General features: G+C 40.6%; 1 protein-coding gene across 1 annotated transcript; it reads left to right on the plus strand.

The window, feature by feature from the left end:
- Window positions 1–1,545: 1,545 nt before the first annotated feature.
- On the plus strand, window positions 1,546–20,530 carry LOC124074702 (phosphatidylinositol-3-phosphatase SAC1-A-like). Its single transcript, XM_046417875.1, has 20 exons — window positions 1,546–1,694; window positions 4,358–4,455; window positions 7,103–7,177; window positions 7,262–7,389; window positions 9,964–10,113; window positions 11,153–11,212; window positions 11,325–11,358; window positions 11,496–11,597; window positions 14,672–14,757; window positions 14,925–15,011; window positions 15,103–15,171; window positions 15,272–15,351; window positions 16,075–16,173; window positions 16,247–16,385; window positions 17,316–17,385; window positions 17,478–17,550; window positions 17,661–17,754; window positions 18,932–19,024; window positions 19,128–19,185; window positions 20,223–20,530. Exons 1-20 carry the CDS (start codon window positions 1,666–1,668, stop codon window positions 20,357–20,359), a joined length of 1,761 nt encoding a protein of 586 aa, XP_046273831.1. The 5' UTR covers window positions 1,546–1,665; the 3' UTR covers window positions 20,360–20,530.
- Window positions 20,531–21,966: the final 1,436 nt, after the last annotated feature.

Raw genomic sequence — 21,966 nt, forward strand, 5'->3', positions numbered from 1 at the left:
ATCATGGGAAACATAGCATTTTGCTTTTGTGCTAACGGGAAGACTGGTCAAACAGACTGGTTCTACATTTTCCTTAACCTGCATAAGAAAGAGAATGGTGACAAGGCCCTAAGTGAATTGCACTACGCATTCGCAGACAGAAAGCTGCTCATGTGACAGCCTCATAGTGTTCATCACCCTTGTCCTGTGTATACTGTGATTGCAGGTATGTTGATTCCAACCAAATGATTTTTATATAGTATATAAGCATAACATGACAGGGAATACTGTCAACTACATTGTGAAATACACACTGTAGTTAATGTAACATGACTGGGTGGCTGCCGTATGCTTTCAACTACGGTGATGTATACATAATGTGAGTTCAGGCCTAGGACTGAGAGCATCTGTTCATGTTAAAGTGTAATGATATTCATCACCCTTTTCTTGTATGTACTGTGACTGCAGATTGATCAGAGCTGTGTGTCCTCTTGGTTCTTTATCTAGCAACTGTGGCCCTGATGGTAACATGCGTTCAGAGTGTTCATGTTCACAGCCATTTACACAGTAAACATGTTGGAAAAGCAACAGGGACTGTCATTACACACTGTGCCAGTCCTGAAAACTCAATCAAATAAGTAAGAAGAGAGTCCCAGAGCGTGTAAAAGCAGGGGTAAATCCTACTGTTGTGTTAAGGAACGCATGATGGAGCTCTGTCTGACTAATTTTAAAAAGTGCTTATTCTGTGGATGCACAAAGACAGATCTCTCTCAATAGCTTTCATGACAGGGTGAAATGGCTGCAACGTATGTCTTAACGGGCAGAGTTTCATCCACAACAGTTTGAAGAAAGTTCACAAGAGACATAGAGGGCATGATGTAGGGTCCGTACCCCTCTCCACACACCAATTGCTGTGTAAGAGGCAGTAGACAGAACTGTGCAAGGGCAAACCTAACCTTTCCAAGTGTTCTGTTCGGGGGCCAAGCCCATAAATGCTGGCATCGGTGGAAAGTGTAGGACTGAGCTGTCCAGCTGGGAGAGTGTCTGTATGCCATCGAGAGTTGCCATGGATTCCCCAAATACAGCTGTATCAATGTCAGAAACAATGCACAATGTGTTCCGGAGCCACCAGAATGAAAAAAAAAAATCATTACCACGGCAACCCCAGCTAAAAGGTGAGGAATCAGGAGAAAGCATAGAGGAGAGCTCTGGGCCAGTTGTGGGAGAAGGCATCAGTCATTTAATCCCTCATGGAGAACCTGTGCTTGTACTGCAAAGGTTAAAAACACATTCACACTGTCTTTATTTTTTCATTTGCTTTTACGAGTTTGCCAAATATAGAAAATGATAAGGCTTAACAGCTTGTGGCCAAAATAACTGCCCGGGACAAACATGTAAAAAACACTGCTGGCCTGTTCATCAATTTAACCCATTTCCTACACGCGGCGTTCGGTAAATTATATTTACAGTAATTATTTTTCTTTCTCTTATTCAACCCACAAGTATTAGGCAGACCGGAAGACAGTTCTTTTTGAAGTCATTTATTACACGCTTTTACCGTAATACCTAGTATATAGACGTACAGCAAAATAACATAGGGGCTGTCTCGACGCGCAGGCCGGCTGACCGCAGTCTCTCAGTGTTGTCGTCACTGAGGTCAGGTATACGGGAGTAGACGGAGTGAAGATGGCGACCGCCTACGAGAGATACAATTTGTAAGTAAATAAAATATATTCAGTCGTGTTTATAATCCGTTTTCTCATTTCCAAATCTGTTCAAAGACAAACGAGAGGCGAAGCTCGTGACTGAGATGAAACAGGAGCTGGAGTTCAGCATTAGGGTACATGACACAGCGGCTGAAGTTCGCTCAGAGGCTCGGCTGTAGAGCCGGAACCAGTCAAGTTTAACTCGACACTCATTCATTATAAAGACTACAGCCCACGGTATCTTGGTATCATTAACCAGACTTGGTATGAGATGTGACGGGCTGGCAAATGCCTCATGTGATCGCCAAACGACCTGATCAGAGTTTTTGTCGTTCTGTACGGAAGCAAAGGGTTGCTAGCAGCAGAAGGTTCATTTATGGGTTTGTCGTCAGATTTGTCAGTTCCGTTGTGGGGTACCAATGTGACAGGCCTACTTTATGACACATATTTCTTTGAAGCATAGCTTGTCCGGTTTTTATGCACTAACGAACCGAACATGGACATTTGGTGGAATGGAACGTTAGCCATAGCCGTCTGTAACTATTCGAAAAGTTGACAGTATTGTCTGTACTTTTCCACACAGACACCAGTTCAAACAGGTCACACCTTTCATTCAAAGTGCAAGCCACCTAGTCCGACCAGTCTTTCCTACTGTCAGTGGACCATTCAGCGTTTTAGGCGTTTCAGCAGAGACCAGAAAGGAGCATATCGTTTAAGAATTGAATTGATATACTTAGAAATGAAATGTGACAAAAAAAAACTTCTGCTTGAGAGTCTTTTACGTGGGGTAAGAAAGGGAAAGAACAAGAATGTATACTCACAACCCCATGTTGTAAGTGGCTTAAAAGTTACAGCCGGTTCAGCTTAAGATTCATGTTTCTCTCTTAAACTGTTCCATTTGTCCAGTTTCCTGTCCCAAAACGGTCTGCGTGCTTTGGAAAATGGTCAGTACAGCTGTAATGTAAAGCACACATACACATTAGATGAGCTGAACCTTGCAAAAGGTTTGCGTTTGTCCATAAACAGTCGGTGTCTCAGTTTACTTCATACTGGGGTAGCACAGACATGTTTACTGTGATGAAGATTATGGAGGGACAACAATGGAGTGGTTGTGTCATTACAGCAGCTCATTTTTCATCATTTCCTGAGCTCCACACGTCACCGCAGCTAAACAGGATTTCACATTTTTCTACTTCAGGGATTTAAGGCTGTGTATTACCCAAGCATCCATCCATTTTCTATACCGCTTATCCGTCAGGGGGAGCTGGAGCCTATCCCAGCTGACTACGGGCGAGAGGCGGGGTACACCCTGGACTGGTCGCCAGTCAATCGCAGGGCCAACACACAAAGACAAACAACCACACACTCTCACACTCACACCTAGGGGCAATTTAGAGTAGCCAATTAACCTAATGTGCATGTTTTTGGTATTGTGGGAGGAAGCCGGAGTACCCGGAGAAAACCCACGCAGGCACAGGGAGAACATGCAAACTCCACATAGAAGGGCCCAGACCGGGATTTGAACCTGGAACCCTCTTGCTATGAGGCAACAGTGCTAACCTATTACCCAAGCAGTTGCTATGATATCTTTTAAGATAGAGCGCTTTATAGGAAACCTGCAGGCATAGTAGGTTTTAGATTAATAATTAACATTTTATTACATTACATTACATATACATTACATTTATATACATTTTTATTATTATCTTTATACTTCTTTTTCCTCATTCTAGCTTTGTTTTCTTAGTTTTGGCAGCAGGAACAGACAAGAAACACATGGAAAGAGCAAGAAGAATAAGAAAATTCCAGTGGAATTATATTGGGGCTGTTGTGCTTGCATGTGATGACGTGCTATGGCCCTCAGGCCAAATCACAGAAGGCATGGCAAATTTCACTACTTCCTTGAGTTAAATTTTGATTCCTAGACGGAGATGACCGTTGGTTTTATGTAATATGTAATAGTTTCCCTCAAGGGAACGAGACTCAGTGGGAATTCTGCCTGCACCTCAGTATTCTAAAAAAAAGCTATAAAAATAAATACAGCCCATTTCATTTGATAATCAGTTCTCTGTGACCTCAGTGAAAAACATCATGCTTTTGGTCATGTCACTCAAATAGGATCCCTCCTTGCCAAAAAGGTTTTTTGAAACCACGTTTAGTTCCTTGCTCCATACCATCTCAGCATGATGTAGCTTTAGAACCTGCATCCTTTCGCAGGTAGACCCCAGCTGGTGCTCAGCCACCTCCCCTTTTGTGCTCTGACTAGATAAGTGCCTTTGTTTTTTGTTTTTTTAACCAATTTCTCTTTCCATTTAGGGTACAAGCCTGGAGGGGGCACAACCCTTATTATGTTTTTGCCATATTGTTGTTGTTATTAATATTATTTTTATTATTAGGGGCAGGGCTTAGTATGAAAATTGACTTAACTCATTAACATCACCAGGCCTTGTTTGTGAAGAGATCAGTTGAAGTATTATGAGCCTGACCCATGGAGATGCCACAAGCACCAAAAACGTGTACATCAAAAGGTAGTTGACAGAAAACTCTTGTTTTGGAGGAGAACATTAGCATCGCGAAGACTGGGATGTTTGGTGAACCTGATTAAACATTTCCATGCTGTAATTTTAGCCCTGAATGAAAAAACCTTTAACATGTCCTCTGTTCTCTCCCAGACACACTACTCCAGAGAGGTTCTTCATCGAGGCCTGTGATGAAGGGGCTGATGCTGTGCTAGTGATCGACAGGGTCTCAAATGAGATGACCCTCACAGGTAGAAAAGCTTTGAAGGTTCAGTGGCTGTGCATTACTGACACTGTAAATACAAAATAGCTTTAGCTATGGTTGACGTTCCCCAAGAGATGGATTCCTCAGCTCTCACCATCTCTGAACTCTTGACTATTTAGCTTTTTTTCAATCTCTGCATGTATTAGCTTGACTACAACTACTACTGCTACTGGTACTACTAGTAATAATAATGATGATAATACAAAAATTAACTTTTCAAGTGAGGAGTGGAGGATGTGTTTATGATTCTCACAGCCTGAGGAAAGAAACAGGATGCCTCTGTATTGATGGACAGCAGTACCGTGAACAGGCTGTATCTGAGCTGTATGTTGTCTTTTAGCATCCTTTGGGCTCTCTGCATACACGTCACCTCGCTTGCTCAGTAGATGGCTAATAATGATGTTCAGTGTGGTTTTCATCACCTGCTGTAGAGCCTTCCTGTCCTGGGCTGTGCATAAACTATGCCACATACAGTACTGTGCAAAAGTTAAATACAAATACATACAATATGTAGTCTTCAGAATTCCAATTATAACAACCTGTCATGTTTGTCCTTTGTAATGTGTGATGATTATTGCATATATGTTTCTTTCTCTCCCTTTCTCTCTCTTTCATCCTCTCTGTCCTGTCTACCTCTTCTTCTCCTTCACCCGGCCGACTATCAGCAGGATAGTTCTCCCTTGCAAGCCGCTCAAGGTTTCTTCCTGTTAAAAGGGAGTTTTTCCTGCCACTGTCTGCTTGCTTGGGGGTTCAGGCTCTGGGTCTCTGCAAAGCATCTAGAGACAATTTTGATTGTATAAGGTGCTATATAAATAAATTGAATTGAATCGAATTGAATTGAACTGAAAAGTTTTAAGCAGGTGTGAAAAATGCTGTAAACTAAGAATGCTTTCAAAAATGGAAGTGTTAATAGTCTATTTTCATCAATTAACAAAATACAGTGAATGGACAGAAGAGAAATCTAAAATCAAATCAATATTTGGTGTCACCACCCTTTGCCTTTAAAACAGCATCAGCTCTTCTAGGTACACTTACACACAGTTTTTGAAGGAGCTCGGCTGGTAGGTTGTTCCAGACATCTTCTGTGCTAGCAAGGACCATGCTTCATTGTTGCCTGCAGACACTCACTATTGTACTGCTCTCCAGCCCTTTGGCGAACAAACTGCCTTCTGCTGCAACCAAATGTTTCAAATTTTGATCCATCTATCCAGAGCACCTGCTGCCATTTTTTTTGCACCCCAGTTCCTTTGTTTTTGTGCATAGTTGATTCGCTTGGCCCTGCTTTCATGTCAGAGGTGTGGCTTTTTGCCTGCAGCCTTTCCATGAAGACCACTTCTGGCCAGATTTCTCCAGACAGTGGGTGTAGGTGTACCGGGGTCTCACTGGTTTCTGCCAGTTCTGAGCTGATGGCACTGCTGCACATCTTTAGATTTCAAAGGGAAATAAACTTGATCTGTTTCATCTGCTATACTAAGTTTCCTTGGCTGACCACTGCATCTACGATCCTCAGCAATGCCCGTTTCTTTGTGCTTCTTCAAAAAAACTTGAAGAGCACATCTTGAAACCCCAGCCTGCTTTGAAATCTTTGTCTGGGAGAGACCTTGATGATGCAGTGTAACTACCTTGTGTCTTGTTGCTGTGCTCAGTCTTGCCATTGTGTATGACCTGTGACATGAAACTATCTTTCCCAGCCTCACTTTAGGGACTGTGTTTCAACCTACGTATGCATTTGATGATCATTAGCACCTGTTTGGTATTTTGGTTGATCATACACCTGACTATAATCCTACAAAATCCCTGACTGTGTGCAAGTGTACCTATAAGCATTGATGCTGTTTTGAAGGCAAAGGGTAGTAACGCCAAATATTGATTTGATTTATAATAATTATTATTTATAATTATGATTTCTGTTTTTGACAGCATTCTTAGTTTACAGCATTTTTTTCACACCTGCCTAAAACTTTTGCACAGTACTGTATATTTTTATTCCCAGAATAAATAGAAAAATAAAGAAAAGAAAAGAAAAATGTACCTTGCAGCTGGCTATCAACTGCCACTAAGTTAAAAGAGGTTTTTGCCAGTATGTCCACAGCTTTTTCACATCTAGTAAATATCTGTGGGGACAGAGGAGTGTCGGTGCTTCAGGGAAATAAGAACCATATTCATGGGACATACTGGGTATTAGTACTGCCAAGAACTGAACTAATAGTGTAACAACCCAGACAAAGCTAATGAAATGAAGATTGATCACCAGCAGAACTAGACTATGGTCTTAAATATACAGAAAACAAACATTTCCCCATAAGAAGGCCAACAGACAGTACTTCCTCCTTACACTGTCTTTGTGTGCATGAGTGCTGCTGGAACAACATAATCTTTCAGCAGATTGTATCATGCAATTTTGTTGTCATGAAACTTGATTATTATTATTATTGTTCTTTTTATAAAAAATCCTCAGTTATTACCTAGGTGACCATATTAGCATGTGAGATATACATTTTTTCTCATATCAGTTTCCCTTAGATTTAATAGCTGAATCACATTGGATGAAATTTCTTTATGAAATAGAAAGCTTTATTATTACTTTTTTTTAGAAGCTATCTAATTTTTCAACCATTGTGTTGTTTTCACAGTTAAAAAAGATGTTCCTCCCTCAGCTGTCACCAGGCCTATATGTGGCATCATGGGAACCATCCGCCTAGTAGCAGGTAGGTACCACGGTGAAACAGCATCATGTCAGGACTCTGTTCAGCATATTTTTGAAGCAGTGACTAACTGCTTGCACCACACAGGGATGTACCTGATTGTCATCACCAGGAAGAGGAATGTCGGCAGTCTCCTGGGCCATGCTGTGTGGAAAGCCGTCGATTTTGACATAATCTCTTATAAAAAGACAGTGCTGCATCTTTCAGAGATCCAGGTCAGAAAGACCACTTTCTCAAAGTCATTTGTTGTTTGTGCATTCAAAAAAGAACGGAAATGATGAAAATCCCCCAAAAAACAAAAGTTTGCAAATATTACAGTGCTTGAATAAGGTGTAAAATGGGATGAAGAGCAATGAAAACAGCCTTAAATGTCCTCTGAAGTCTTTACTGGAGAGGTGAAAAATATGTACACATGAATACTCATGCGCCACCCTTCTCGTTATGTCATCTTGATGCACCTACAATGGTATATGGCACCTTACTGGAGTGTTGGCACCATCTACTGCTTATCTTGATGAACCAACTTTCAATATTCACATAACAGTAGTGGATGAAAATGCACATTAATATGCGTTTTCTTCTGGTGATTTATAGTTGATTTGAAAACTGGCTAGAAATTTTGTAGAAAAATACACATGTTAACAACGGTATGCTTTTAAACAAGCTGCAGATTCCCAGATTTATCAGATTAAAACTGATAAAACTTGGTGCCTAATTTTGAGAAGCGACTAGTGTCCAGTGACCAGCTACTAAAAAGCTGACTCCAAATCTCTGCAACATAAAATATTTACGACTATATAATATTTACGGCTAAGCAAGCAAACCAGAAACTCTAAAACAGAAACTCTAAGTCAGAAATTAATCTACTTCATCAGGTCTGTGCTGGTATGGTTTCATCAGATTTGGCTTACAGCATTCTGGTAACAGAAACAAGTGTGTGTATACAGCCAGACTACTGTGAATTGACCTGTTGCTGCACTTTATGTCAGGCGTATTTATTTATATAGTGTGAGAAGAGATGGGAGATTAGAAATCTGCTGCTCCTCAATCCAAAAACTAAGTAAAACTTTGCGCAGTGTAGTCTGATTTTTAGATAGTCTGAAAGAGAGCTGAAAATAAACCAAATAAACAAATACAAAAAGAAGGGCCAGATGGCGCATTATTGAGCCTGCCATCCATGACTGCCTGATTAAGTATTTGCAAAAGAAGTCTATGAATACTAAGCCAGTAGTTCAGCAGACTGTCACACTCGTCAGACATCGCCTGTCTTCTGTGCGTGTCTGATAGGCATCCAGTCTCTCTGAGAGAAACCTTATGTTTCAAGGTGATTCAGCTCATTCTTTGCTCTGTGGTATCACACTGTGCTAGCAGGCATTATTACTGCATTATTGGTCTGCTGCTGCTTCTATTCTTGCTAAAGTAATTGTACGGGCAGCGTTGGCTGAAAACTGTGGTTAACGGTAAAACACTGTAAACCGTGTAGAAATAGCAGTGGGAAAATCCAAAATTGATTTTTCTAAATATATGCTTATGGTGAATTTGAAGCCAGCAACACATTTCAAACAAATTGGGATAGGGGCAACAAAAGACTGGGAAAGTTGTTGAATGTTTGGAACGTTCCACAGGTAAACAGGTTCATATGATAACAGGTGATGGTTTCATAATTGATTTTCAAAGGGATATCCTTGAAAGGCTCGGTTGTTCACAAGCAAGGATGTGTTGAGGTTCACCACTTTATGAATCACGTGATCTTATGATATTATTACATGGGCTCAGGAAAGTTTTGTGAAACTGCTGTCGGTAAACAGTTTCTTCGTAAATGATTGCATTTTGTTTTTATTTACTTTGTACACAGCATCCCACTTGGAATCAAAGATGTAGATTAAATTACACATAGTGGTTGTTTTTACTTCCTTTGTGGTATTAGCAAGTGCAAACTACACTATAAGTGTAATCACTATAAAACAGGACACAAAGGGCTGAGCCAATGAGAAAAATATAAGAAAGCAGATGGAGTAAGTGAAGTAAGTGGAAGGATGAAGGTGTCACATCAGACTTCACTCTTTATGGTAAATGGCTTAGCAGCCAGATCCTATTAGCTCAGTAGAGGTGCACTAAGCTCAGAAAGCATGAAAGTCAGTTTTGTCTTCATGAGGCAGAATGAGATGTTGAAAGGGTGCACTTTGCTTCCAAAGCAGCACAGTCAATCAGTAGTTTCATAATTAAAAATCTGAACAAGACTTAAACTGACCCTACATTAATCTCTGTAGTTACTGTTGCTATGCCTGTCAAACTTACCACTGTAGCTTAAAGTGATATTGACAGATTTACTATTGAAATTACAGTTATGTTTAAAGCAACGGGTCCATAGTTTGAGACACAGGTAAAATACAGCTTTTGGCCTACTGTAAAGTTTCCAGCTAACTTGTTTTAAAAGTAAAAACTTAGAAGTTCTTAAATGTGTCCATGATGGCTTAGATTAGTTACACAATATCATACTAAAAGGCTGAAGCTATTGCCAACAGATTGTAGGTAAAATGTCAGCATCGTGACCAATTGATCATTTATTTCAAGACATAAAAATAAAGGAGAAGGACAGTCTGTGGTCACTGTAAGAAAAAAAAACTCATGACAGTCTTCTTCTAACTCATACACAGGAGAGGAAAAGCTTGATTGGTGCATCCCTAACATATACATTACCAGTACAACACATGACTACTCTGTATTCTGCAAACTGCATTGTCATGAGTTTCCTTGAAAACCAAAAGTGTTTTTCTTTCCTGTTCTAGTCTCAGGAGAATAAGACTTTCCTGTCCATGATTAACAATGTGCTGACTACAGATGGCTTCTACTTCTGCACTGACTATGACCTGACACACACTCTGCAGCGGCTGGCCAACACCAGCCCTGACTTCCAGGAGATGAGTCTGCTGGAGAGGGTGAGATATCTAACAAGTTGCCTGCCCACACTATATTCATGTACTCACCATAAATAAGGCCATAAATACAAGCCCTCTACTACTACTCTATTTCACACAATATGTTCAAGGAGGGATTATTGTGCCTTTATTCCAAATCATTGTTCTGGATAAATAGCACAAGCAGGTAAAGGGAGGATATTGTTGTTCTGCCGTTAAGCTGGCAGTGGAAGTAGTAATAGAGCTGAATCAATGTCTGAAAGAAGAAGAGGGGTGATGCGTAACACAACAGTGCATATAACAGTGTGTGTCCCACCCTACTGTCTCACCCTTTTTACACAGAGTGCCAGCATGCTACCTCAAATCACATTATGTGGTGGCATAATGCTGGTGTTGTTTGCTTCCGTGTAAAAGAAAAGACAGAGCCAGTGTGATGAGGAGTCTTCTTTACAGGAGCACTGCTGGATGTCTAGGGCTGAAAACTCTTAACAGGTTATCAGGGGATAAGTTACAAGTCAGGAATATGTATATACCATTGATTCACCTGAATGAGCATTCTGGTACTGTTGAGTTGTATTGAATTATACTGACAGGAGCTTCCATCATATTGGACACCACATTTTATCAGTGTCTTTAAATATTTGTGTCATGAGGAACAATGGTTTTACAACAGAATCACAGACAGTGCAGGAAGTTGGTGTACTGACAGACAGACTGACATTTTAGTGGTTTTGGTCTTTTCTTGAAATCTCTTGACTGTAAGAAAAAAAAATCAGGTGTTCACAGTTCTCTTAAGTTAAAAATGGTTTGTATAGGACGTAATTTCTATAGATAATTTTTAAAATTACTAATACCCGACAATGCGTTACCTTGCCTTAATTTCTTTTAAAGTTATTAACATGTAATAGTAATTTTATCCACAAATAATTTAATTATAATGTAAGTATTTTTTTTTATCATAGTTATTAATCACTGACTGACTTAAAAATGGTGCTACTGTATACTTTTGCTTCTGTAGATGATGAATAATGTGTTGACTCAGTGAATCATGTTATTTCAGGCAGATCAGAGGTTTGTGTGGAATGGGAACCTCCTGAGAGAACTGGCTGCACAACCTGAGGTAACACAAATGACTGTTAATGTGTTGACCCATTTGTGTTTCAGTCATGATGGTGTGTGTTCTTGTACAGAATTACAATTTAATTAGAATAACTGTCACTATGTCCTCATAGCTTCACAAGTTTGCACTTCCTGTTGTCCATGGATGTATCCTTTTCACTCAATGATATTTTAAAATTTTTTAATGGAATATTCAGCATTTCATTTTACCTATGACAACCTGTAGATAAGACAAGAGTAGATAAATTCCTGAGCAAAGCTTTTCCTTTACCCTCCTGGTCTAGTCATCATTATGAAGCCATGCCGTATAAATGGAAAAATCTTTGAGTGGATTCTCATATCCAGAAGAAGCTGTTTCCGGGCTGGCGTCAGATACTACGTTAGAGGTAAAAGCCTTTGAAGCATGGCAAGTTTTGTCTATGTTGAACTTCTCAAAACAGTGTTCGTCCTGACTAGTGACTTGCAAAGGAGCTGATAGCAACACATTTCAGTGTAGCCTGGTGGTGTGTAGGATCGGATTCTCATTGTCTACATCACTATTGACAAGACAACTGACTGTACTTACCGCTACTGACTATACTACAGACATCATTGACAGGAGTACTAAAATCTACTTACAGTACACCTGACACTATTGACAGGACCACTGGTACTACAGATAGGACAACTGACAGGACTGTTGATAGTATTACTGACAGTACTACAAAGACACCAACACCTATGAAACTCTGAGAAGAGTCCCAATTAGCACAAGAAAACGACAATAGAATGCCTGCAAAAGGCACAGAGAGAAGGAACTATTGATCGTATACAATATCACCGTCTGTATCCCCAAGACGTTATCCCATACTTGTATTGACTCCTCAAGATTCACAAAGACGGGACCCCTCTCCAGCCCATCATCAGCAGCATCAACTCGGTTACTTACAACATTGCAAAACATGTTGCAAACATCTTGGCCGCCTTGGTGGGGAACACTCCCCACCGTATACAAAACCATAGAATTTGTGAATAAGGTCCGAGTTTTAAAACTGGATCTAGACGAAACCGTGGAATCCTATGACATGACCTCGTTGTTCACTTGTATTCCAACCATGGAGGCAGAGGAAACTTTAAGGCTACTGCTACATGAAGACATCTTCCACAATAGAACAAACCTCAACCCAGACCAGATATGCCAACTACTCGATTTGTGCTTGAACACAACCTATTTCCAATTTAAAGGCAAATTTTACAGATAGAAACATGTCAGCTCTTTAAGATATGATGCCTGGGCATTCAGGACTTTATATATGAGGAGTAGAATTTTAAACTCTGTCCTGGATTTTACAGGCAGCCAATGTAGAAAAGCCAGATCTCTAATGCTGGTTTTTATGAGTAATTGTGCAGCAGTGTTCTGGATTAACTGGAGAGTCTTTAGAGACTTACTGGGGCAACCTGATAAAAGAAAGTTACAATAATCCATCCTGAAAGTAATAAAAGCATAGACTTCTGCATCTTGGGGCGGCACGGTGGTGCAGTGGTTAGCACTGTCGCCTCATAGCAAGAGGGTTCCAGGTTCGAATCCCGGTCTGGGCCCTTCTATGTGGAGTTTGCATGTTCTCCCTGTGCCTGCGTGGGTTTTCTCCAGGTACTCCGGCTTCCTCCCACAATACCAAAAACATGCACATTAGGTTAATTGGCTACTCCAAATTATGAAAGTGACATATTTTGTCATTGGAGGGAACTCACTCCAACGAAATTCGTGCTCTGCATTTAACCCACCCAAGTGACGTGCACACACACACAGCAAACCCAGGGAGCAGAGGGGGTTAGGTACCTTGCTCAAGGGTACCTCAGCCATGGACACCGGTACGGGGAATCGAACCTACTAGGTGTGAGTGTGAGAGTGTGTGGTTGTTTGTCTTTGTGTGTTGGCCCTGCGATTGACTGGCGCCCAGTCCAGGGTGTACCCCGCCTCTCGCCCGTAGTCAGCTGGGATAGGCTCCAGCTCCCCCGCGACCCTGACGGATAAGCGGTATAGAAAATGGATGGATGGACTTCTGCATCTTTCTGACTCAGAATGTGCCTAATGTTTGCAATATTGCGGAGGTGAAAGAATGCAGTCTTTGAAGTGTGTGTTATGCGTGAGTTAAAGGACATGTCCTGATCAAAAATAACTCCTAGATTCCTTACAGTGGAACTTGAGGCCAAGGCTAAGCCATCTAGCATTGCTATATCATTGAATAATTTGTTTCTAAGGCATTTAGGGCCCAGAACAATAACTTCAGTTCTGTCTGAATTTAGAAGTAGAAAATTGCAAGTCATCCAGGTTTTTATGTGTTTAAGACATACCTGAAGTTTGGCTAGCTGTTTTGTCTCATCTGGTTTCATTGACAAGTACAATTGTATGTCATCTGCATAACAGTGAAAATGTATGGAGTGTTTCCTAATAATATCACTGATGGGGAGCATATAAAGGGTGAATAGTATTGACCCGAGCACAGAACCTTGGGGATTCCGTGACTAACTTTTGTGAGTAACATGAACAAATTAAGATCGATCTTATAAATAGGACTGAAACCATCTTAATGCAGTTCCCTTAGTGCCAGATAAGGGTTCCAATCTTTGTAATAAGATAAAATTGTCATTGGTGTCAAATGCAGCACTAAGGTAACAGTACAAGGACAGAGATAATTCCCTTGTCTGATGCAAATAGGAGGTCATTTGTTACTTTGACCAATACCGTCTCTGTGCTGCGATGAGCTCTAAAGCCAGGTTGAAAAGACTGTGTGCTGAATCCAGGCCGAATCCGGACAACACCACCTTGTAGGGGCTCATCACAGGAGGAGATGAGACGGCTTACAGGGACAAGTGCAGGAGCAACTTTACTCTCAAAACAAAAAAAACTAAGGAGATGGTCATGGACTTCGGGAAGAACAAAGCTGACCCTGCCCCACCCCACCGATGGTGACTGTGTTGAGAGGGTTTCTGCCTTTAAATTCCTGGGGACTTGCATCTCAGCGGACACCACCTGGAAAGCGAATACAATAGGCACTGCACTGCAGCTGACAAGAAGAAGAAGCAGCAGAGCGTGATAACATCTGCTGAAAAGACAGTTGGCAGCCTTCTGCTCTCCCTCACTGACATCGCCAGTTCTCGATGCCTCTCCAGGACAAGAAAAATCCTCTCTGGCCACCCTGGATACCACCTGCTCAGCCTACTGCCCTTGGGAAGGAGATACAGGAGTATCAAAAGCAGAACAAACAGACTGAAAAACAGTTTTTATCCATGGACTCTTAGGACATTTAACTTTCAAACTACGCTCCACTTTCCTCACATTTCCTCCCAATGTGCAATAACTAATCTGAAAACATGCAATAATATCCAACATGTGCAATATATTCACCACCTCACTTTTGATGATCTTATCTTATCTGCTGATCATTGATGGAGATTTTCTGTTCTGCTGCGTCCACAGGCATTGACTCTGAAGGCCATGCTGCTAACTTTGTGGAGACTGAGCAGTTAGTTTTGTATGAGGGAGCAAAGGCTTCATTTGTACAGGCAAGTCAAAGGGCTAGTCATATTATATAAAGATTATTTGAACTGTGGCTCATTTGTACCTGGCTCTACATCTTTCTGTGCAACATTCAGATGTTAAAACATGTGACTTTGATAAGAGGAAGATTTCAGAAATGACTTAAAAAGACAAACTTTTTTTTCATCCATAGACACGAGGCTCCATGCCCTTTTACTGGAGTCAGAGGCCCAACCTGAAATACAAACCTAAGCCTATAATCAGCAAAACCACAGATCATGTAAGAGCAGACCTTTTAATATTTCTGCCTTCTACTTTAAGGTAGTAATAGGTATGAAAATCTGATGCTGACCATGTTTAACTTTTTAAAGATGGATGGCTTCCAGAGGCATTTCGACTCTCAGCTCCTCATCTATGGGAAGCAAACTATTCTGAACCTGGTGAGGACCCTGTTTCAAGCTCTGTTCATTATTAGTTTATCAGCATACATAAGCAAAGACTTATGAGGCCAGTTTGTGTGTTTTTTTGTTTTATTTTCAGGTGAATCAAAAGGGTTCAGAGAAGCCTCTGGAACAGGCCTTTGCCAAGATGGTGTCAGGCATGAACAGTGGTATGCTAAAGTAAGTGTCACTCAGTTCCTTCTTGGGATGAGCATACTGTCTCTTATGATGTTATTCAGTGCATTTAGTTGCAATATTTTTAATATTTTTAAAAATAACTGTTTGTACTTATTTGCTTTTTTTATCTCAGCTGTTGTACTTTGCTATGTTTCAAGTTGCATGTGATCCAGTCACATGAAAAGTCATTCTAAACTGTATATGGTGATGAATCGATGGCTGCTGTAGCGCAGAAGCCGCTGGTGTGTCTGCGGCCACAGGAAGGCAGAGCTCCAGAGGGGAGACATTCTAGCAAATGTTATGTGTTATGTTCAGGTTTATGGCAGACTGTCACGACAGAAAGTCCGACAAAAATCATTCAAAGAGAAAACTTCCGGAGCAAGTGGGCAGAAAAGACAAGGCAGGGCAGTGATCCACAGAGAGGGGGGAGGGGAGGGGGGGGGGAGGAGAGACACACAAGTAAAAACACTAGCCTAACTCCACAGTCCTAACACTTTGCTTGTCTACATTACTTTGTCATTAACATGCATAGCTGATTATAAAGCCATTTTTTAGCTCTATCCAGTGTTAGACAAAAATTTGAATTCTGTGTTTAGCTCTCTTTAAGAACTGTAATGACCACATCTGTTTGTGCTATCTCTGTAACAAAGAATGTCTGTCTGAGCAAAAAAGACAGCTCCTCTTAATGTGAGTATAGAACTTTGACATTGTGGCATCTGTCCTCAGCTACATAGCCTTTGATTTCCACAAAGAGTGCAGCCACATGAGATGGGAGCGTCTGCAGATCTTGGTGGATGCTGTTGCTGAGACACAAGATGAATACAGGTAAGTTATCCAGCAGCTGTTCTGGGCTAATGCACTGTGAAGGAGCATTGAGACAGAACTTTCTCCTGTGTAGTTACTTCATGGTGAACTCAGAGGGGAAGACGGTGGCCCAGCAGAGAGGAGTCTTCCGCAGTAACTGCATGGACTGCCTAGACAGGACCAATGTGATCCAGAGCCTCCTGGCCCGACGCTCCCTACAGTCTCAGCTTCAGGTGTTTTAACTTCACTACTGCTCAGCCTTTTAGAATAGCTAAACAACATCTAATATTTTCATCGTTTAACTCCTGTGTGATGCTTATATGCTTCACAGTTGTAGTTTTTCATCATTTTTTTCTGATGGTTGTTGAATTTCTGTAAAATGTTTGAATTCAGATAGTAAAATTTAGACTCCCAGTGTTGGGACATTTGATACATTCTCCAGGTAGTTCATTGAGAAAAGATTGCAAATAATTCACATCAGGGTTATATTGGAGAATGTACTTAACAATATGTACACTATATAGACAAAAGTATTGTGATGTGGATGTTTTTTGGGGGTTGGGCTAGGCCCTTACTTCCAGTGAAGGGAAATCTTAATGCTTCAGCATACCAAGACATTTTGGACAATGCTATGCTTCCAACTTTGTGGCCACAGTTTGTTGAAGGCCCTTTTCTATTCCAGTATGACTGTGCCCCAGTGCACAAAGCAAAGCTCCATAAAGACATGGTTGGATGGGTGTGGTGTGGAAGATCTTTCCTGCACAGAGCCCTGGGATAAACTGGAATGGAGATTGCGAGCCATTCAGCATCAGTGTCTGACCTCATAAATGCTCTACTTATGAATGGGCAAAAAATTCCCACAGAAACACTCCAAAAAGAGTGGAAGTTGTTACAAAGCTGTTCGTGTATTTAGAATGTAATGTCGCTAAAGTCCCCTTTGGTGTAATGGTGTCCCAATACGTTAGTCCATATAGTGTGAGTAAATAAAGTGTTCATCCAGTTTAGACTTTTTTTTGGTCCTCTTTCTCTCTCTCTCTTTCTCTCCAGTGCTTTCTGTCATACATTTACAAAAATGTGATGTAATTTGACATGATGCACACATTGAGAGAAGTGACTCTAACTGATGTGTGTATGCTGTATGTGTTGTGCCTGTGTATCTACAGAGGATTGGTGTTCTGAATGTGGGCCAGAGGATTGAGGAGCAGGCTGAGTTTGAAAAGATCTACAAGAATGGTACGGTGGTGTGTCTGCTCCACTGCTGGCATGTGTTGTTTGTTTAGTAGAAAGTGTGTCCTCACTGTTCTCTGTGTGTGATCTCTAACCAGCATGGGCTGACAATGCCAATGCATGCGCTATACAGTATGCCGGAACTGGAGCCTTGAAAACTGACTTCACAAGGTACAGTACCATAACACCCTTTAGCACACATCAGCTGACTAACGGATGTTGTTTATTTCTTCAGTTTTCTTAAATGGCTGGTGTTTAGTCACAGTTCTTGTCTTCATCAGGACAGGGAAAAGGACCAGGTGGGGGCTACTGATGGATGGTTGGAACTCCATGATTCGTTACTACAAAAACAACTTCTCTGATGGATTCAGACAGGTATGATGTCTGTGACATGATTTGTTTGTAGTGGTTGTCAATCTTAAAGGGACAGTTCACCCCAAAAAGAAAAACACATATCCCCCCTTTTACCTGCAATGCCATCTATACAGATAATTTGTTTTGGTATGAGTTGTCAAGTTCTAGAGATATCTGTTACTCAAGCTAATCCACAGACCTTGTTTTGAGGAACTATTTTTCCTATACTAAACTACATGGTCTACCATACAGAAACCATGCATCTACTCACTGATGAGAGACACTGTGCAGTGCAGCCGAGGAGGATGCAATTAATGTTTACTGCCATGAGCATGAGCCTCTTGTGAAACTGTTTACGACAGGGTTTGAGGACTAGCTTCGCTAACCAGGTCATGATTTATGGAACATTTAGCACTGCCAGTGATGTGCCATTTGGTTACATTGTATTTGAGAGAAGGCAGACATCTCTACAGCTGGTAGCTCTAAAACCAGGACACTCATAACAAAACAATCTAGATAGATACCGTATTTTCTGGACTATAGAACGCACCTGAGTATAAGTCAAACCTACCAAATTAAAAAAAAAAAAAATTATATTTGTACATACATAGGCTGCACTTGACTATAAGCCGCAGGTGTCCACATTGTAACATGACATGCGTTTTCAAGTTCGGGCCATCTGCTTTTATTACCTCTGAAAGCTGCGTCAGTTCTTCACGCTGCCGTCTCCAACGTCTCATCGTTGATTCATTTACGCCAAGCTTACGTGCAGCAGCTCTATTTCCTTCTTGGACAGCCAGTTCGATTGCTTTTAACTTAAAAGCTGCATGATATGCATTTTTTCGAGTGTTTTCCATGATGAGGGTATGTGCATGACACGCAAAATGACTGTTAAAAGTTACGCTTAAAACTAGCGTCTTCCTCTTCGCATCACCGGGCCGTCAGCCCATAAAAATCTATAGATTAGTTCAAGGCGTGGGAAAAAAGTAGCGGCTTATAGTCTGGAAAATACAGTAAATAGCACTTCAAGTAGGAGTGTGGTAAAATCCCATGCACATACCATTCTATAAACTCTAAGGCATGTATAGCAAACTTTCATTTATAACACTGTAATCAAAGTGTTTGTGAAAGGAAAGTCCCAATAAATGAAATGAATGTGATTTGTCAAAGTGTATGTGATGAAAACTGTTGCTTTCAGGACTCCATTGACCTGTTTCTGGGTAACTTTGCTGTTGATGAGTCAAATGGACCAACTCCCCTTCGCATGCAGAAGGACTGGAAGTTCCTCACAGTCAGTTCATTTCCCTGTTGTCAGCAGCATCATTAGCAGTCACTCCAACTGTTGGTCCGGTCGCAGTCTAACCCTTTGAATTTTTGTTGTTGTTGATCTGCAGTTGCCCATCATTATGTTGGTGGCGTTTTCCATGTGCATCGTCTGTCTTCTCATGGCTGGTAAGTTCTGTGCACTCATGTCATCTATGGCGCTTTAAGCCAGTACTGCTGAAACCTTATTGAAAGCTTATTGTTGATTGAATAGACCTTAGCTGTGTTGGTGGCTTTGCTATTAGCTTAAAGGAATGTTATCAATAATCAATACGTTTACTGATAAATAATAATCTCTTCCCTGTTGATATTACTTCATCTTCTCATTAAAAAGTTGTGATCAGTTGTGAATGTGGGTTAGTCCTGGGTAATAGAAGGAGTACTATTGGACAAATCCTGTCAGTTAGATTCTTCACCTTAAGAACTGAAGCAACTTAGTTGTTCATTATGCTAGAAGTGCAGTATTGTGTGTTACATGTTTTCCAACTATATCTAAAAATGGCAGTGTTTTTAACCATTCTGAATGGTGGCGACATCTTGCAGTCTAAATGTGCTGGGTGACTGGTGTGGCCAAAATCGTGAGGGGGCATGAACAGAGGGGATTTTACATGCTGTTGAACAATATGACAAATAGTTTGTAGAATGTAGAATTCCTTTATTGTCACTATACACATGTACAATGAGATTAAAAACCAACTCCGCAGTGCAAACAGTCTGAACAGTCGGAAGTTTAGAGTAAAGTTTCTTTCCTGCATCTCACATCAGCTTTACTGGTTAAGTGTTACTGCTGATGCACACCAAATATTATCTGCTACTGCTGCTTATCTGCTAAAGCGTTATACTGGTAAACCACTCTGATGCCTTTGTTGTGAATAATTTCCAGAAAATGCAGTGTCTTTGAGCTTTCTCAGTGTTATCAGCTCAGTCTACAAATGGTTGACATCTTAGAATCTCAATCCAGAACTTTATTTTTTTAAATTTCAGTCATTCCACCCAAGATTTTTTTTTTCCAGTTGGAAATGATCTGCCACCCCTGAAGCATCCCTTTACCAGTTATGAACAAGGGAGGCTGCACCTAGCTGCAATCCCCCTGGGGTTGTGGTTCAGTTGAGAGGTTCTTGCTGTGTTTGGAAGGACATCATAAATGTTTGCTCTTTGTCTTCCAGGCGACACATGGACAGAGACCCTGGCTTACGTGATGTTCTGGGGGGCTGCGAGTGCCATTACAGCCACTATCATCCTGTTCAATGGTCAGGACTTTGTGGATGCCCCCAAACTGGTTCACAAGGAGAAGATGGACTGATTTGACTTGGTCTGGTTCACAAGGAGAAGACGGACTGAGGGCTTTTGTTTGTGTGTGTGTGTGTGTGTGTGTGTGTGTGTGTGTATGAGAGAGAGAGAGAGAGAGAGAGAGAAAATTGAAGTGAGGAGTAGATCTGCTGCCCTATTAAACACAGTTTATCATTTGTCTTCAGCTTATTTGTTTTGCTTGTTTTGTTGTACTTCACACACTCCTTCACATGGTATAAATTTAATTTCTTACATTACTCAGACTGTAAGTTGGTCTTATGTTTTCAACTGTGAAGCTGCCTATTGTCAGCTGTTTCAGTGGTCTGGAGTATCTACCAAAATTACAATTTCTATATAATAACACTGCTGCTCGTTTTCCTCACTGACCATTCTTAACATTTTAAATCTGTCAAAATGAACATAAACACAGGTGGTTTTCACAGGTGTTTTGGCTCTGGTTGATTAGACCTCCAGTCAGGTTACATTTGGATTGAGCTGTGCTGGAAATTACGTCGTATCACCTAACATTTTCTGATAATAAAAATGGTAAACAGGTACAACATAAAAGCAAGGAGATGTTCAGCTCAGCTCATCCTGAGACAACTCCTAAATAAGGAACAAAAGTTTAAACTTTTGTACTTGAACTTTATAGCCACATTAAATATTTTTGCCTCTTTTGACCAGCCAGCAAACTGAAACACAGTATCTTACTGTCGCTACATAAAGTTGATTTGTTGCCAACCTTGTTCATTTGGTGTTGGGCAGCTAGTGTGGTTATTAGGTTTCTTTTGTGCAGAAAGAAGCTACAAAATCCATAGTGCTTCAGATAATTGTCTGTGGGTTCATCATAAATGATTGAAATGATGAAAATGATTGTTTACTTCACCTGTCAATGAGCACCACACCAGACGTATTTGAGTCTCTGACCAAACTAAATATGCACTTATTCAGATGTCTGGGAACAGTTAAAAAAAACCTTCTACTGGACCAGTTTTGACTGGACATGTCTGTGTGGAGCTTAAAGCCTGTCCAACCATATTTTTTTCATACGATGATTGGAGCAAGCCAGAATTAGAATGTTTCTGCAAGTTAAATCTGTATCCAAACATTTTTAGAAACATGGCTTTAATTTCAGTACCGTCTGGACATATCTGATGTGGTTTTGTGATCATCAGGACTTCAGTGTCTCATTATGTTGTGCTAACAGGCTTCTCTACTTTACCGCCTGTCCATGTTGGTTTCATCACTCTCTTTGTTCTGCAACACCATAATGTAACTATTATGACCACAATTTTGATTTCTTTATGTTACAAGATAATTCTTTTGATTTTATGTGATAGCAGTCTTAAAAATTATAGAAGCACCACAAAAATATAGTGTGTTAATGTATGTAGAGAACTGTAAATAATTTTGCAGTGGCCAAGTCAAAGCGTTTTAAATCCAGCAGTTAATAAATTGGGCATTGCACCCTAATATCCCTATCTGAATTAAAATCAGATACTTTCATTTTATCATGTACAACTGCAGCTTGAAACACCCAGAAAGTTCCAGAGTTTGTTTTTTTGTTTGTTTGTTTTTGATTGTTGTATCTATGCTGTGCTTGTAACATATGTTTTGCTT

The sequence above is a fragment of the Scatophagus argus genome, chromosome 17, assembly GCF_020382885.2.
Source record: "Scatophagus argus isolate fScaArg1 chromosome 17, fScaArg1.pri, whole genome shotgun sequence".
Lineage (NCBI taxonomy): Eukaryota > Metazoa > Chordata > Actinopteri > Scatophagidae > Scatophagus > Scatophagus argus.

Excerpts from the sequence above, each read along its gene's own strand:
- LOC124074702 (XM_046417875.1), top strand. The coding sequence starts at position 1,666 with ATGGCGACCGCCTACGAGAGATACAATTT. Across the intron at positions 7,390-9,963 it reads TGCATCTTTCAGAGATCCAG|TCTCAGGAGAATAAGACTTT; the intron begins GTCAGAAAGACC and ends TTCCTGTTCTAG. Across the intron at positions 17,551-17,660 it reads TTGAAAACTGACTTCACAAG|GACAGGGAAAAGGACCAGGT; the intron begins GTACAGTACCAT and ends TGTCTTCATCAG.